General features: G+C 58.2%; 1 protein-coding gene across 1 annotated transcript in view; it reads left to right on the top strand.

The window, feature by feature from the left end:
• ATP6V0D1 (ATPase H+ transporting V0 subunit d1) overlaps positions 1 to 16,810 on the top strand; it is a 39,638-nt gene that overhangs the window by 14,046 nt on the left and 8,782 nt on the right. Inside the window, exon 2 of the mRNA XM_080828355.1 lies at positions 10,325 to 10,496. Within this exon, the coding sequence (XP_080684481.1) occupies positions 10,325 to 10,496 (172 nt within the window). The remainder of the gene's footprint in view (positions 1 to 10,324; positions 10,497 to 16,810) is intronic.

A 16,810-nucleotide genomic window follows, 5' to 3' on the forward strand; every position in this document is an offset into this window, starting at 1 on the left:
TGGCAGGGGAGAAAGGGTGTGTGGAGGAACAGCCCCGACTGGGTGCTGGACACTGCTTTCCTGGCCAACTCTGGCCTGGCCCTGGGCACTTGCCCAGACCTTGTCTCTCCTTGGCTACTCAGGCAGCAGTTTTTTCAGGCCTTAACCTCAGCTGAGGCTTTGCAAGTGGCTGGTGAATGGGGCTTTCCCCTCTGAGGAATTATCTTGGTGTCCTCACTGTTGCAACTCAGCCTTTCTTGCCTTCCCTTGATCTGCTGGCTGCCCAGAGGCTCCACAAGCCGGGGCCTCCCCTGCACCTGCTGTCAGTTCTGCCGAGGCTGCTCCATGGGTACCCAGGCCTCTAGACTCACCCTGAGCCCTGGAGTGGCCCTTAGGGGCTGAGTTGTGGAGAGTCAGTGTGACTGAGGCCTGACCAGGGTAGAGAATATCAGAGCCAGCCAGACTCCTGGAGGTAGCTTTATCCAGCCCTCTTATTGTACCTGGGAGATTGGGTCCAGGTGAGGGTCAAGGGCTTGCTTACAATCTCCTGACACCTGTGTTGGCTCCTCCTATCCAGTCAGCTTACAGTCTTTGCTTGTTTCCTTCTTATCCTTGCATATGTTCACTGAAGGATGCCTGAACTATGCTTCTGTGTGCCTGGCCCCCGAATCAGGGAGTGGGGGGTCAGGTGAAAGAGACCTTGCTTTGGGGGCCTCTCACCATTCCCCCAGGCCTTGCCACATGGTGTCCGGCTTAGAGATTAAAGGGTTGGGAGTTGAGGAATACAGAAGAGCTGTACCACATGCACATGACCTAGCACACAGGGCCCTAAGCAGCCAGGGCGTGGCTAGTAGCTCACCCATCCTCCCCACCCACTTACCTCTTTAGGCTCCAAGGCAGATACCATGTGGCAAGACCTGGGGGAAGTGAGGGTCCTGGGATGTTATCCTTCAGGCCTGGCTCATGCTCCATGTCTCACTGTCACCCCTTTTCTCCATTGGCTTCCATCACTGGGATCTAGCCTCTGCTATGAGGCTCCCTGAGTGGGTGACCACCTATCCCAGGGGCTGGCCCAAGTCTGATCGTGCTCAGTCGGGCATGTTACTGCTTCCCCTGTAAGCGTCCTGCCAGGCCCTTGAGCAGGCTGCGTAAAGGGGTCTGAGGGTACTATACAGGATCAGCCTGGATGTTTACTGCTCCTGCCACTTCCTGCCTGGCCCGAGCCTCTGGGCTCTGCTGGTCATGGGTATGGGATGTGTCAACTCTGCTTCTGGCCTGGGCTGTTCAGTCCAGTTTCTATACGCTGCAGTAAATGAGGCTTTGTGCTAAAAGCAGCATAGTCGTAACCCCAAATGAGACTTGATCCAGCGAGCCCAGCCATAGGGCCCAAGTCTAAGCAAAATGAGTATTTCCATAGCTTTGGCTCGAGGCCTTGTGGAGCTGGCAGCGTGCTCCAGCCAGGATCAGGCCTGACCTGGCTTAATCTCACCGTAAACAGTAGCTACTGGGGGTCTTAAAACTACCCTTTCTTCATCCAGGTGAGCTCCAGCTTTCCCTCTTGTCTTTCCTCCAGAGGTCTCTGAGTGTAGAACAGAAGCCCAGCATCAAGGGCTGGCGGGATGGCCTGACCTTGCAGGCCGGTGCGCCCAAGAAGCAGACATGGGCGTGGGCCAGCATCTGAGCAGGCCCACCGCCACAGCTGGCCCCGCCTGGGCTGCCTGGCACCCGGCTGTGTCGGCCCCCTTTACCTCTCTCACTCGCACCCAGGCAAACTCACAGCTTCGGTGAAATGAAAAGCTCTTTCTTGCAGCCCCACATCCACTCCCACCTGCGGGTTCTATAACTGTGGTAGCGAGAAAGACCTGGCTCAAGGTCAGAGTGCAGGGCAGCAGCTGAGGTGTGGCCCCCGCCTTCCAGGGCGAGACTGGGCAGCTTGGTTCTCAGGCTGGGCTGTGGCAGGGAAGCACAGGGAAGCCGCCTTCTAAGCCCGGTGTCTCCTGGGCCGGGCCATCCCATGGAGCCTGAGGGCCTGGGTGGGGATGTTCTGGTGAGGGGATATCCAGGCGGATCTCCGCTCAGTCAGAGGAGAGTTTCTTGGAACTTGCCCTGGGTGCAGTAGTAACCAGTTCTGCCCCTCCCTTTGGCACAGGGGACTGTCGCCTGCCTGGCACCTTTCTGACTGTCGGATAGGTTGACTTCCTCATGGGATATGAGGGATGCTTTCATTCTCCCAGCTGCAGGAACGAGGTGTTCCTGAGAGCATGAGGGCAATTAAATATGTCTCTGCCACCACCTGCCACCTGTCTCAGAGTAGAGAGAAGGGGAGTAAACCTGGGTTGGACACCCTGCTGCCTCCAGGACACGGAGAGTGACACTCCCATTTGATCCCTGTATCTGGTATGCTGGCAAGTAGTGCTGTGGTCCCCGGTGCCAGCCAGACCTCTGTGGATCGGTCCCATCCCCCGCTGCAAATGCCTCACCTCACTGAAAGGCCTCCAACATGAAACAAAATGCTGGTCCAGGGACCAAGGAAGGAGAACTCTCTGTCCTTTCCCTGCAGGCGCTCTGCCGCACGCCAGCTGAAACCCAGTAACTTGCGTGTGGCCATGCCAGCAGCGGACTCCAGGTTCTTCCCGAGACTGCTGGCCCGCCAGCCTGGGGGCTTCCCACGGAGCAGGAGCTGCCCTTGGCCGCGCCACCTCCGCGCCACCTCTTGCCTGCTCCCTGGGCCCCCAGGACAGCAGCTCGGGGTGCGGTGGGTGGTGCAGGCTTGGGTCCTAGCCTCTGTCCGTGTCCGCGGGGCTGCCCAAAGCTCTGTAGTATCTTGCTGGTAGGTGAAGCAGGACATAGGCTTGGCAACAGGAGGCCCAAATGTTGAGCCTAGGAGATAGCAGACTGTGTTTGCATGCTCCTGCTGCACAAGGCCCCCCATGCCTTTTACAGTAAGGAGGAGGACATGCCAGATGGAAAGGGTAGGGGCACGCTTCAGAGTACCGAGTAGGGCTGCCTGAGGACTAAGCTAGGGTCGAGAACGCATCCCACCTGACTGGAGCTGAGGGACTTGGTTAAGAAGCTCCGGGTGGGATCCTCTGTGCCTGGAGAGACGGACTGTGGTGTACTGTACTCAGTTCTAGCACTGCCTCTGCTCAGTGTCTGTCACCGGTGCCCTGAAAGGCTGACACCGCACAGTCTTTCTCCCGGTGGCCAGCCAGGAGCCTGGATCTAGAGGGATCCACGAGCTGCTCAGAGCCAAGCTGTGAGGTCGGATTTGAAGCCCGCTCACTGTGGCTCCAAAGCTCAGGTTCTCACTCCCCTGCCCCACTCAGACGCCTAAGGAACAATGTCCAAAACCAGTGATCTGGCAAAATTGGGCTGCAGAGTGGGGCAGGGGGAGAGGCTGCAGCACGCTCCGGCTAATGGATGGTAGGTTGATTTGTGCTGGCCAGGGCAGGAGACCAGGGGCATCTCAGTTGGAGGGGTGGGCAGTGAGGAGGTTCTAGAAGGGGGTCGGCAGGCGGCACCTGAGGGAGCATTTGATAGGATGAGCTGTCACTCAGGGTTAGTTAGTTGGTGTTATGTGAGGTTCGCAGGGGGCCTGTGTTGGGCCCTGACAGAGGTCTGGGGGTGAAAATGATGCTTAGTCTATGCTGCAGGTCCCAGGTACACCCAGGGTTAACAGTTTCCGTGCTGTGGCTCCCACACTGGGAGTTCAGATGTGGTGCTCTGACCCTGCAGAGCCAGCCAGTGCACACATCTGCTTTGGAGCTGATATGAAGAGAGGTCCCAGCCACCCCCAGAGCCTGGGGAGGAGGTTCAGGCATAGCACGTTTGCTGAGGCGGGGCTGTGGCTCCATTGGGCCACCAGCCTGGCCATCTGTCCATATCTGTCCATCTGTCTGAGTTTGCCTGCTTGGAGCCCCTGGAAGATGCAGCTTTAGAGAGCCTCTGGGGCAGAGCAAGCACTGGAGGCAGAAGCCAGTTCAGTGTCTTCAGAGGAGACCCCTCACCTGGGCGCTGGGGCGTGGTGTGACAAGCTCCAAGGGGCCCCACCAGCCTTGAAGGGAGTGGCAGGGTGGGCATGCTGGGCTCCAGGGAGCAGATTCGCACATCTGGTTTTACTCAATGGGCCTCAATTCCTGAAAACCCCTGAGCTCCCCAGGAGAGCATCGTTGAGTGACCTCTGGAAAAGCAGAAGTGAAGTCTGGGAACACACTGTCCTCTCACACTGTGCCGTGGCCAGCTGGCCAGCAGGACCCTTCCGTGGGCCATGAGGCCATGGGTGAGTCTAGAGCAGGGGGCCGCCCCGCCTAGTGTACTGTGCCAGGAGCTGCCTCTGTGCCTGCTGGGCCCCTGGGGCAGTGTGGGCCCAGCCTCCTGGCATAGGCCAAGACCCTCCCTTCCTGTCTCCCTGGGGCCCTTGGGGAGGAGCTCCCGGGGCTCAGGGGCTGGAAGGGCCACGTGCTGCCTGCCCCTGGGAGTCCTGGAGGGGCTGAAAGATCACTTTCGGCGCTGGCAGAATCTGGGAAGGGTTTCAGGAAGTGGATGGGGAATAGGGCTGCCCAGCTGCCATCTCTCAAGGCCTGGCTGGGACTGGCTGCCAAGCCCACACTTTGTCCCACCCAGAGAGGAGAGTTCTGGTTGGGCCAGGCGTCCCGAAGCCCTTTTGCTAATCAGGGGCTGATTGGTAATCCGAGGTGCCAGCTGGGGCCAGGGCTCTGCTGCTGAGGGGTCCTGGCCTTGAAGGCGTGGGCTGAGGGGGAGGGGAGGTGGTGGTGGTGAAGAGGCAGGGGAAGCCGTGGAGCCAGCTCGATTCTGGTGTACCCGGTGAGCCTGGCAGGAGCGCCGTGCAGGGTGGGTGGGGCTGCAGCCTGTCGGGGCCTCCAGAGAGCTTCACAGAAGCCTGCGGGAGCCGGCAGTGATTTTTGCCACGGGCAAACTCAAGGCGGACAGTGGCGGCCCATGGAACAGGGAGGGCAGAGGCCTTTCTGGCTGAGGAAGCAGCCCCGTTTCCTGCACTTCCAGGACTTTTCCCCTGGGGCATGGGGTAGACTTCCCTGAAGCACTTGCTGGGGCCAGATTTCATAGGCAGGTCACCCTAGTGAGAGCATGGGACCAGCAGAGCAGAGAGTTGCCGACTAAGGCTGAGGTGGTGCTAGGGTTAGGGCGTGGGGCCTCACAGACTGTGGGGAGGAGGCAGGCCTCGAGTTCCGGGGCCACAGAGGCCACCGGGTAAAGGTGACAACACCACCCTGGAGGTGGACGACTTTCCTCTAGTGATGGTGTGAGACTAGACTTGGGAGCAGGGAGCCGAAACGTGGGGCAGGAGGCCAGCAAAAGGGCACTGTGGTGGCCAGGAGGCCTGAGTGGCAGCGGAAGATGGGAGTTGTGGGGATAGTCACTGTAATATTGGGACTAGTGACCCTAGGAAGCAGAGGAGGTAGGGAAGGTCCTGGGTTGGGGGAGGGGTGCTGGGAAGCAAGCCCAGAGCCCTCAGGGGAGGCTGGAGGCACTGGGAAACTGAGTTGGTGGGCTTCCTCTGAGGAGGGGTTTAGGTCAGACTGCAGAGAGAACTTCCTGATAGCAGCGGCATCCTCTTGGACATGAGAAATCCACCTCTGAGGAAGTCTTTTGCTATGAGAGCTCCCAGGCTGGCCAGACATTCCTGGTGCTGGGCCACGGATGGGAGGATTTGGGGTAGACAGCTGGGCTTGTGGGTAGACCAGAGCGGTCCCCTGAGTGTGTGCTAACCAGAACACTGCTCATGCCTCAGCCCAGGCACGTCTGGGGCTCTCAGGGGCTGTCACTGAGGCTGTCAGGCTGCCGAGCTCAAGGCGCAGAGCAGAACTAGCCCCTGCCTTCCCAGAGCCCCTGGCGTCCTTGGCTGCCCTTGGGGGCTGGGCCAGGGCTGGGTGGCCGGGTCTCCCACGATGTTCTCAACAAGTTCCAGGCCTCTCCTCCTGTGTTTAGATCCCACCCCCAGTCACACCCCCTCCTCTGCATCCCTCAGAGAGAGCAGGAAGCTGCTGGGGGGCGGGGGGGGGGCGGGAGGGGGCGGGGGGGGGTTGCTACGGAGGCTGTTATAGCAGGCTTCCTCCCAGCCCTGAGGACTGTCTAAAGGGGTTGGGGCTGCCCATAACTGGTCCTGGGCACCAGGTTGCTCAAACAGGGTCAGAACTGGTTCAGAAGCCCTGTGTGGTCCAAGCAAAGGGATCAGCTAGCCTCCCTGCCTCCAAGTCGCCCTCATGGCTGGCAGGCCGTCCCCTCTCCCTGGGTCGCAGGGAGACACAGGGCTTGGCCAGGGAAAGTGGTCTGGAACGGCCCTTTGACATCATCCCTGGGGGCCTTTAAAAATGAGTTTCCTGGTAAGGAAGACTCCTTGGGCCTTGGGCAGGATTCTCAGTACAGTCTCCCGGGCTTGCTCGGATCTGACAAAAGCCAGCAGAAACCACCCAGCCGTCTGTGCTCCAGCAGTGCTGGGAGCCGTGGCTTCCCCAGATGCAGCGTCAGCAGAACGCAGCAGCCAAGGCACAGGGGGGTTTGCTGTCAGGCCTGTGCTGAGCGCCACGGGTGGGAGCATGCAAAGAAGAGCCCACCCCTCCGCTTTGCCCCCCTCACACACGCACACGTTCCTGGCTTCTCTAGGAATACACGTGGTCACAGGTGAGACAAGAGAGGCTTGCTGAGGCATGATGTCAGGTGGGCAGCGAGTGTCCAGGCTGTCTCCAAGGTCATGGACAGGGCATGCCCTGGCTGTTCTCACTCCTCTTCTGGGACTAGACTCTGTCTAGGCAGTTGGGTCCATATCTGAAAGGCCCACCCTGGGCTAAGGGCCGTGGGAGAATGTGCTCAAGGATGTACAGGGTGGGGGAGGATGGGGGGGGCCAGAATCGGAGACGGCAGAATCCACCAGGTTTGGTCCACATCCCGGCCCCTCTACACCTGACTGGGATTCTGGGTAAGTTTCATGTTCCCTCTGATTGATGTTTTCTAGGTCTGTGAAACAGGCATGGCTAGGAGGTCCAGGACACACGTTGCCCTGGCATGGGGCTGAGTACACCGCAGGGACCCCTCTGTTTCCAGTTAGGGTGGGCCTGGGTTTCCCCTGGTGTCGGGGTGCTGACCCCCACTTGGCCAGTGTGTTGGACGGAGAGTCCGTGGGAGCTGGAGGGCAGAGATGGTACTTGGCAGCGCGGAAGCTGTTGAACGTGCCTTCCCAGCGAAGAGAAGCCCTGTTCAGAAAGGCAGAGGCAGGGCACACTGTGAGAGAGCCAAGGCCAGGGGGACAGCATTTAGGGAAGCCTCCAGCAGCCCATGCATAGTGCTTTGGAGGGTAGGAGGCAGGAGGCTGGCCTGGGGCCTGGGCCTGGACTTGCCGTCACCGAGAATAGTGGGGTCACTGGCATGAGGGGCCCTGCTAAGGGGACTGGGTTTTGCCCTGGTTTTTGCCCTGTACATCTGGCCTGGCCTCCACGCCCAGCTGTGAGCTGGAGGAGAAGGAATCTTATCGCCTGCGATGGGTTCTCTGCTGTCTGCGGTGGCTGGGTGGATCAACGAACAGGTTTGGTCTGGCAGCTACCGCGCTAGACGGTCTGACCCAGAACACTACATTCCAGCCCCGGCTTCCAGGGGCTGTCCGCTCTGCAGCTTCCCCTGGTGGGGATTTGAGCACCCGCTGTGCCCTGGCCGGAACCCCCTGCCCACTTTGTCTTTCAAGCCTCACAATGTATGAGAGTTACAAGTATATAGAATCAAGGCACAAATATGACTTGATAAATTAAGTGGAATTAACTTCAGTACTATAATAAGAGGGATCAGTTCATATTCTCACTGTTTCATACCCACAGAAACCACTTTGAGGACATTAATGATCTCTCAAAACTGATCAGTTGTGTGCAAGTAAACCATATTTCTTTTAAAAAGAATAGTGTGCTTTTTCCAGGGTCGAGTTGGTTAAAATCTGGCACGTAAAGCCCATTACTAGTGGTAGGAAAACATGGTGATGTACTCTTCCAGCAGCCATCAGTTCTAACCATCAGTTCCGGTTAAGAATTTTTCTTTGAGGGGCGCCTGGGTGGCTCAGTGGGTTAAAGCCTCTGCCTTCAGCTCAGGTCATGATCTCAGGGTCCTGGGATCGAGCCCCGAATCGGGCTCTCTGCTCAGCGGGGAGCCTGCTTCCTCCTCTCTCTCTTTCTGCCTACTTGTGATCTCTATCTGTCAAATAAATAAATAAATAATCTTTTAAAAAAAAAGAATTTTTCTTTGACAGCCAAATGGGTAATAAAGCATTGCAACAACTTGAGTGCCACTAGGCAAAACACCTTCTGTCACCCATACCTTATTCTAAGCATAGGTGGGCCTTGGCCAGACCATGGTAGGGATGAGGAAGAATGGAACCCAGGGCAGGGACTCATGGCAGATGGCCTGGGGTGAGGACACAGGAGTGTGTGTACCTGCTGAGCCAAAGGCAGTAAGATCTGTGGTGTAGAGCAGGGGGCTGGTTGTTCTTCCCGCTCCGCGTTGCCGTCGGTTCTCTCCCACTTTTTTGTGGCTGTGGAGAGAAGGAGGTGTGAGTGGCAGGACGATGGCAAGAGGAGCAGATGGTGAAGGCCTCCTGCAGGCCTCACGAGGTCAAAGTGCACTCTGTGAGGGCTGGGGAGCCACAGGGGACATAAGCGCTGGTGCCTTGCAGAGCTGCAGGGAGAAGGCATTCCACCCAGGGGCTTGCGCGCCCCTCCCTCCCTCTCACCTCCCCCGCATGTATTCTTTCCTCTCTCCTTTAGCACACCTGACTCCAGGCTGGGAATGTTCTTCTCTCGATGGGGTGCAGGGTTAGGGGCTTCATGGGGAATTAGGTGCCCCAGTAAGCCTTCCTTCGAAGCAGCCCTGGCTAGCATGGCCCTCCAGGCCCACAGACTCAGGGAGCCTTGATCGGGGGGCTTGTGGAAATGTTCACGACTGTGACCCTTTCTGTCCTCCCCTGGGCAACCTCTCCGGGGACAGAAAACACGGCGTCCCTTACAGCAGAAGCCAGCCTTGGCTGTTGGGCCTTCATATACGCGCGCACGCACGCACGGGTACCTTCCCGGCCACTGTCCTTGGTACTGCTGTCACTGCTGCAGTGTCCCCCCATCTCAAAATCCAGGATTAAACCCACCTGCTGTCCTCACCAACACTCCCCCCAGACTTTTGTCCATTCCCCAGTTATTTATTAAGCATGAAAATACACCAGAACATACTCTGTTCTAGGCCCTAGGACATTGCCATGACCTCGGATCCCTGCTATCACGGGTCCTGTGACGGGTGGAACAAGTGTTACAAAGGGGGCAGCACAAGTGAAGGGACAGGGTGAGAGGTCTTTGAAGATGGGATGTCTGAGGAGAGAGCATCACTTTCTAGGCAGACGGACAGGGAAGGCCCTTATGTGAGGACATGCAGACGAGTGACGTGCTCTGCCTTGTGTCACTATCAGTCTGGCTGTTGGTGGAGAATAGACCACGTGTGGGGGCGGGGGTGGGGGTGGGGACAAAGGCAAAAGCCAGACAACTGTTAGGTTGTTGCCATGATCCTACTGGGTCTCACCTGACCTTCCCAACTGGGGCCCTACTGCTTGTCCTCTTGTCCCTTTTTTGCTGGCCCCGTCCCTAATTGTTCAGAAGAGCTTGGAGTATTGGCCTGTCTGCCTCTAGCCACTCCTATAGCAAGGCCGGTCTTCCCTCCCAGCATCATCCCCCCTACCTGCCATGGTGCTCATTTGCCCTCCAGGTCACTTGTCACTCAGTCCATCCTGTTGGCTGTTGGCCTTTGTATGTTCCTGTCCCTGCCCTTTTCTGTGGCCTAGCCTGGCATGTTCTCTCATCCTCTCAGTCCTATCTCGCTGTCCACTCTACTCCTGCCTACTTTATTTTATAGGATTGTTTCTGCCCGGGGCGTGTTGGCTTGCTCATCTAGCCCTGAGGCTCTGGAGGGCAGGGCCCGCATCTTTGCCTGCTCTAGATTAAGGCCATCCCAGAGCCCACCATACAGAAGGGCCTCAAAGGCGATGATGGGTTTTGAATAGCAACTTGGGTTGTTGGGGTTTCCCAGGGCTTCTTGTCATTTGGAGGCACAGTTGTGCTACTTGTGCTTGGACTCTGGGGCCCAAGGGTCTGGGATATCTCTGGAGCCTTGGCCTGACTGCCCCAGAGTAGGCCCTGGGCCAACAGGGAGGTGAAGGTGGGGACGGGAGGTCAGGGTAGCATCAGGTCACAACTCCAGGGGAGTGACTGGGTGGGGATGGGGTCTTGACATCCTGGGGAGGCTCAGCCTGGCCAGCATTCACCCCTGCACCCCCTGCCTTGGCTTTCAGACCTAAAGCTGCACCTGCAGAGCACTGACTACGGCAACTTCCTGGCCAACGAGGCCTCACCGCTGACGGTGTCGGTTATTGATGACCGGCTTAAGGAGAAGATGGTGGTGGAGTTCCGCCACATGAGGAACCACGCCTATGAGCCACTCGCCAGCTTCCTGGACTTCATTACGTAAGTGTGCCCTACAGGGCCTTCCCCTCCCACTGGGCAGGACAGCTGCACCTGCCGCAGCTGGCCTAGCATGGGCTCAGGCCAGCTGCCTGCAGAGTCTTCCTAGGCTGTGTGACCGGGCTGGTCATTGGGCAACCCTGGCCCTCTAGGCTGCCACCAGCCACTTCACTGCTGCCTGGGAATCTGGAGTGCAGACAACGGTGTCCCATACTGTAGTGTTAGGAAGCACCTTTCCCTGTACCCCTGGCATTACAGAGATTGGGGTGGGGAGACCAGGGATGATGGGAGCACTTTCCCTGCCTCACCCTGCAGCATCCCCACTGAATACTCGCTAGGTCCCCACTTCCCATCCTGGGATCAGGAGTAAGGGGATGAGCAGAGCTCTGGAGAGCCAGGTCCTTGAAATGGACGATTCAGGCCCTCTGGCCCCGTCTAGGCTGAGGCCCATTCTCCATCTTCTTTGTCTATGGCCTTGGGTCTTAGGGAGAAGGGGGAGGCTGAACACCTGGCAGCCTTTCCCAGTTCCTCAGGTCCCCATGCTTATGACCCTTGACTGCCTGGCTTCTCCGCTGTCTATCCCTTGGGTGTAGCCTTGCTTCCGCTAAGTCCCTGGAGAAGCTGAGCAGAGGAAAGGCCACTGAGACCTGCAGGCGGGGGGCGAGGGCACTTGGTTGAGCCAGGTATGCCTGCTTGCCCGTGGAAACAGAGAGATAGAGGGGCACCTGGGTGGCTCAGTGGGTTAAAGCTTCTGCCTTCGGCTCAGGTCATGATCTCAGGGTCCTGGGATCGAGCCCCGCAGGCTCCCCTTCTCTTTCTCTGCCTGCCTCTCTGCCTACTTGTGTTCTTTGTCTGTCAGATAAATAAATAAAATCTTTAAAAAAAGAAAGAAAGAAAGAAAGAGGGAGATAGAGACGCTCCTTCTGCCAGAATATCCCATGAGCCATGAGCCAGGGCCTGGTGAACAAAGAGGTGGCCCCAGAGGTGTGATTGGTGGCTAGTTTAAATGAGTGTGCTCTGTGTTAGTGGAGTGTGAGTGTGTGTTGTGGGGAAGCATTTCCATATACTGTTCTGGGTACTGTCGAGCTTTGACCATTCCCTGATTTTGGTGCTCCCGCTCTCCTCCTTGGGACCTGGCACACCTGCCCAGCTTGGTGCTTCCTGCCTGTCCCTGTTTTCCACCCCTGGCAAAGAGCAGCCACTTATTCAAGATCCACTTGCTCATGGAGGGGTGGCAGCCAGAAGGGCTCCCTCCTTGGGTGAAGGCCACAGGCTGGGACCCCTGAAGGGCTCGGGGAACCTGCTGAGGCTGGGAAACAGCCTCTTCCGTGGCCACAGGCCTCCTTTCTGGGGGCCTCCTTGCTATCCTGGCTGGGCCTGTAATTACACCTCCCTGGCTCTGGTCAAGGTACAGGCTACATGGTCCTTCTGGGGCAGGAGACCAGAGATGGGGCATGTCTTGTGTTGCTGAATTGGGGGTCACGCCAGAGCGTCCATGTGTCAGTCAACCCCTCGCCTGGGCCTGCCTATCCCTTGCTCCAAGGCCAGAGCTGGGGACATACCAGGAAGCAGTGCATTTATTGCCAAAGCCCAGCCTTCACCTTGTTTGCACAAGGCTCTTTCAGCTTCCTGATGATGTTCTGGCCTTGCCAGCCTAGGCTGGCTGGAGGAGGCCTGACCCATGCCAGTGGTCAGAGGGCAGTTGTCATCCATCCCACTGCCCGCTTGGCCACCTGCCTATGCAGCTAGCTCCTGGCCTTTCTTGGTACCCTTAGAGGCTTGGTTGCAGCCTGCCAGGCCATGAAACTGGAGAGGGCTCTGAGCGTGACTGAGCCCGCACAGCCGCCAGCTCTTTGCTGGAGGTTGGCTGCGAGCACCAAGTGTGCTTAAAGCAGCCAAGCACTATCGTGTGGCAGGCCGTCACTTCCCCGCCCCTTCCATTCATGGGTGATCGTGGCTTAAGTCTTCCCGTCTCCTCACTCCTGCCCTTACTCAGGAAGAGCTCAGCAGCCACGTGTCAGCCTGTCTGAGCCTGTGGCTGCTCGTTCCGTGACCTCGTCATCTCCAGTGACCCGCTCCTCTGCTCTCCACTTTAGCCGCCCCCACCGATGGCTACCCAAGGCTGTGTCACTACTGGAACCATTCCACCCCAGAGTCGCTGAGTCAGGCACCCCCCCCCCCTCTACCCACAGTCTTCAGGCCCTCCAGCCCACTCTCAGTCCCTTGTGGGACGCGGGTTCCGGACTCAGCAGGACACTGGGCCTTGCTGCTTCCCCTGCTGCCCCTTCTGTCTTCATTCTCCTCCCTCCCCAGCTGAGGTTCCCTGGTCCATCATTTGAGCACTCTTCTGCCAGCATCCGCAGCTCTCTTGGCCGCCCGTCTTCTGGTCCCGCCCTGGCTGGCAGCCCCCCAGCCCTGGAGGAATCCCAGCAGCCTCCGGCCTGGAGGCGCCCTCCCCCACCTCCACAGTCTGGAGCAAAGCTGGGGAAGCCGGCCTTGGGCGGTGATCCCTGCTGCCCAGCGGACATGCTGCTCACCAGCACAGCTGGCCTTGGCTTGTCTTTGCCCAGTCGGCCGTGTGCCTTCCCTACCCAGCACCCTGCAGCCCCCGACCAAGGTTGGGAGAGCACCTCACCATCTCGCACACACCCCTGTCCTGCCCCCCAGCCTTCTCTCTGGGCAGATGGCCCACGTTCCTCCTCCATGGAGATGGTAGAAACCAGTCACCTCCCGGCACCACATCTGTGTCCCCAACCCCGATGCAAAGGCAGAGGCTCCCTCTTCTCTTGGATCCTTCTGCCAGAGTCCTGAGTGCCCTCACCCCACCCCCTGGACCCTGAGTGGCCACTTACCTGTACTCACTTGCCTGTACAGCCACCTTCCCCTTCCAGAGTCTTCCCATCAGCACCTGAAAAAGCACAGATCTCTCACAGCGTTAAAAACCCATCTCCTGGGGCCTCGGCTTTTACACTCACTATCCTCTCAGCCCTGCCCCCACCCCTGCCCATCCCATATGTCTCCAGTCTGCTCCCAACCCTCCCATCACTCACCACAGGGTTCTGACCAAGGTCACCGCTGACCTTTATGTGGCAAGGTTTCCGGGCCTCATCAGGAGCCTCGGCCCTCTCACCCTCCAGCAGTCTCTTCCCTCTCATGGCATCTCTGCCATTTCACTCCTGCCTCCCCGTCTGCTCTTGTCCTCCACTCCACCTCCTCCTCTTCTTCCTTTCTGGGTCATTCCACAGTGTTGTGGCAAGAAGGGGTCCCTTCCATTGGAGCCAGGGCCCATCCAGCACAGCTCCTCCAGACTGAGAACTCACACCTGGCTTTTCTGAGGTGGCGGCCGTGTGGCTGAGGGGAAGGGATTTAAAGGGATAATTGGAGGAAGGGGGCTTCTGGCCTGAGGGAGCTGTGTATGTCCTGAGCAGCTGGAGCGTGGAGTCTCAAATCCTAGGGATATGCAGAGGAATGTAACCAGAGAGGACAGTGTGGCTCTCCCAGGGAGGGGAGGCATCTGTTAGTGGCTCCGTCCTGAGCGTGAGTACTTGAAGGAACAGTGCCATCGCTTCCCACAGACAGAGCTGGCCCAGCTGGGGTGGAGGTCGGGACCACCACGAGAGAGCCACTCAGCTCTCCCTGAATGGCTGGACCAGGAATTTCCCAGGAGGTGATGGGTTCCTTGTCACTGAAGGTGTGCAAAAAGAGGGTAGTCAAGGCCTTTTCTGCCCTCCCATGGTGAAAGACAGCGTCCAGTGGTTTTGTAGAGCCCGGCCAGCCTTCAGCCAACACACATGACCGCTATCAGCTCTGGGCTAGGCCCGGCGCCAGGAGGGAGGGGGACGGATGAATGCAGTGGGTTGGGTGCCAGTGGTGGTGCAGACAGCTCCTGGAGAGGCTTGTGGGCAGCTGCTACACATGGATCCGGGGTCACAGGAGGTTTCCCAGCACTAAGAGGACTCCAGGATCAGGTGGGGTTAGAGAGGCTATTCAGAAGAATGGGTGGTGAGAGCAGCAGCATCCTGGCGTGGGACAGACAGGCCTTGAGCTAGTGAGAATCTGTGAAGTAGGCTGTTGTCAGACACCTGGTCTTGAAACGATTTAGCTCAGCTTCATGGCAATAAAGGTAATATGTCACTGTACCAAGGGTCCTTTCCAGGCCCAGCAATTAACTTGCTTTGTGACTTGGGATGGAGCCTCTTTCAGGGGTTTTTTGGCATTGGGTGGGGGGGGGGGGCGGGAATCCTGATCTGGGCCATTCCATGATGGCTTCCCATAGGAGAGTGGGCCCTGAAAGGATAGCTGGGGGATTTGCTTTTGGGAGGCGAGTCTGGTCTCTGGGGAGTCTCAGGTGGGCCTCGGAGGCTTTTGTCTTTAGATGAGTGAGCCTCCCTGGAGGGTGCCATCCCCTGTGAGCAGCAGCCAGGTGCCCACTGACAGAGCCTGGGCATGGTAAGCTGCGCCATCGGGGGAGAGGTGAGGTCCAATCTTTCTTATGTACTAGGGACTTCAGTGCCACCAGCTGGTGTGGGTAGCTGGATGGAGGCTTTGTCCCAGGACAGTGGCCTCAAGTTCCCAGTGGGCCTTTCAGCATACCTGCCATTCTCCCCAGAACAGTTTGCACCATGGACCACAGAGGTATCAGGTTACCTTAGGCCTCCCTATCCTGGCCCTCTAGCCCTCTCTTTCCACAACCACTGTTTTTGGGTCCCAGCAGGGTCTGTACAGGCTGGGGCTCTAGACATACCATGGTTTCTGGGCTCTGCATTAGATCTAGCTCCTGCCTTGAGGGAGAGCCAGCAGTGACACTCTTTTCTGGAGACTGAGGGAGAGCCCGCAGGAGCACTTCCAGGCCCAGAAGGCTTAGGTCAAGCAGGAAGACCCAGCTGCACCTCTGGCGAGGGGCAGGATTTTCATGATAAGGTGGGGGGGGCCTCACCAGTTCTGCTGTGGGCTGCACTTCAGTTATCCTGATGGCAGAGGGGAAACTGAGGCTTGACTGGTAGTTTGCTGAGGCCAGAACTTGATATCTCTGTTCACTTTCTGCCCTGGGCAGGGCTCTGCAGAACTCTGATGTGATTGAGCACAGATACTGTTTATGAGCAACCTCTGCTGGGAGCCCTAGGATGGACAGACTGGCCGAGGTACCTAGTCATCGGGGCCTGCTCACCAGTGCTAGGCCAGCCCCCCAGGGCCGAGATGACAACGGGGAAGCAAGCCACGCTTCTCCAGCAGGTGGCGCCAAAGGGCACAGCAGAGGGATTGCTCTTGGCTAGGGGCTCTGAAGACTTCTTGGAAGAAGGGGCTTCCTAAACCCCAGCTCGAGACTTCTGTGGGCCCAAGCTGAGTCCTAAAGGCTCAGGGTGAGGGAGGGCCTCTGGGAAGAGGAATACAGACTCCCCACTCCCACCCTGCAAGGGCCTCTTTGGCCTGGCGGGCAGCCGCCTGTCCACTCCCCAGCTGTCTTCCTCTGGAGGGAGACGCTGACCAGCTGGAACCTCATTCTCTCTTTTTGAGGCCAAATGAGGGGAGGACTGGTGGAGTGGCTTTCTGGGGGCAGGGAGGCAGCTGCTGAAGCCAGGCGAGGAGGAGGATGATTTCCCTGCCTGCTGAAGGCCTTGGCCTTGGGGGAGAAGCAAACAGCCTAGCCAGCACCATCTCTACCAGGCCTCCTCTGCGTCTTTTCTCCCAGGAAAGACGATTCTGGCTCTCACTGGGCTGGGGAGAAAAGAAGGGGCTGCTTCTGCAGGAACCTTGTCGTTGACTCAGGGAGAGGGAAGAGCCCGGCCTGGCATGGGATTATCCAAGGCTGGCCCCGCCTGGGTTAGAATGGGGCGCTGGAGGGGGCTGGGGATATGTGATCATAAATGATCCTTAATTGGCTCAGCATTTTCCTTGGTGCCCCGCCAGGACTTCTAGCGGGAGAGGCTGGGGGTAGCTAGGGGCTGCTACCACTGACCCCCACATCTGCTGTTAGGGCTGGAACGTGAATCATAGCTGGCCTGTTCCACATTGTTGGAGGAGTAACGGCAAAGCTGGACGGTAGAGTCTTCCCATAGGGCTCTCCTCTGAGTCCCGGCCAGGACTCTGAGCAGTACCAGCTCCTCCCTTGGGCCCTGACCCTGGCCCATCCCCGACGAAAACAGATACCCTGAGTTGTGGACACAAGGAGTGAGGAGGTTTAGAGAAAGAAAACTGGCTTGTGGGGATCCCTCTGAAAAGACAAGACTAGATGGCGAGTGTCGTGCCAGGGCACGGGGACCCTGGAAATGGGGACATAGAGCTTATCTGCCCAGTGGTGTGACAGGGCCGAGTGCCCG

Source organism: Martes martes (genome assembly GCF_963455335.1).
Source record: "Martes martes genome assembly, chromosome: 17".
In the NCBI taxonomy this organism is placed as follows: Eukaryota; Metazoa; Chordata; class Mammalia; order Carnivora; family Mustelidae; genus Martes; species Martes martes.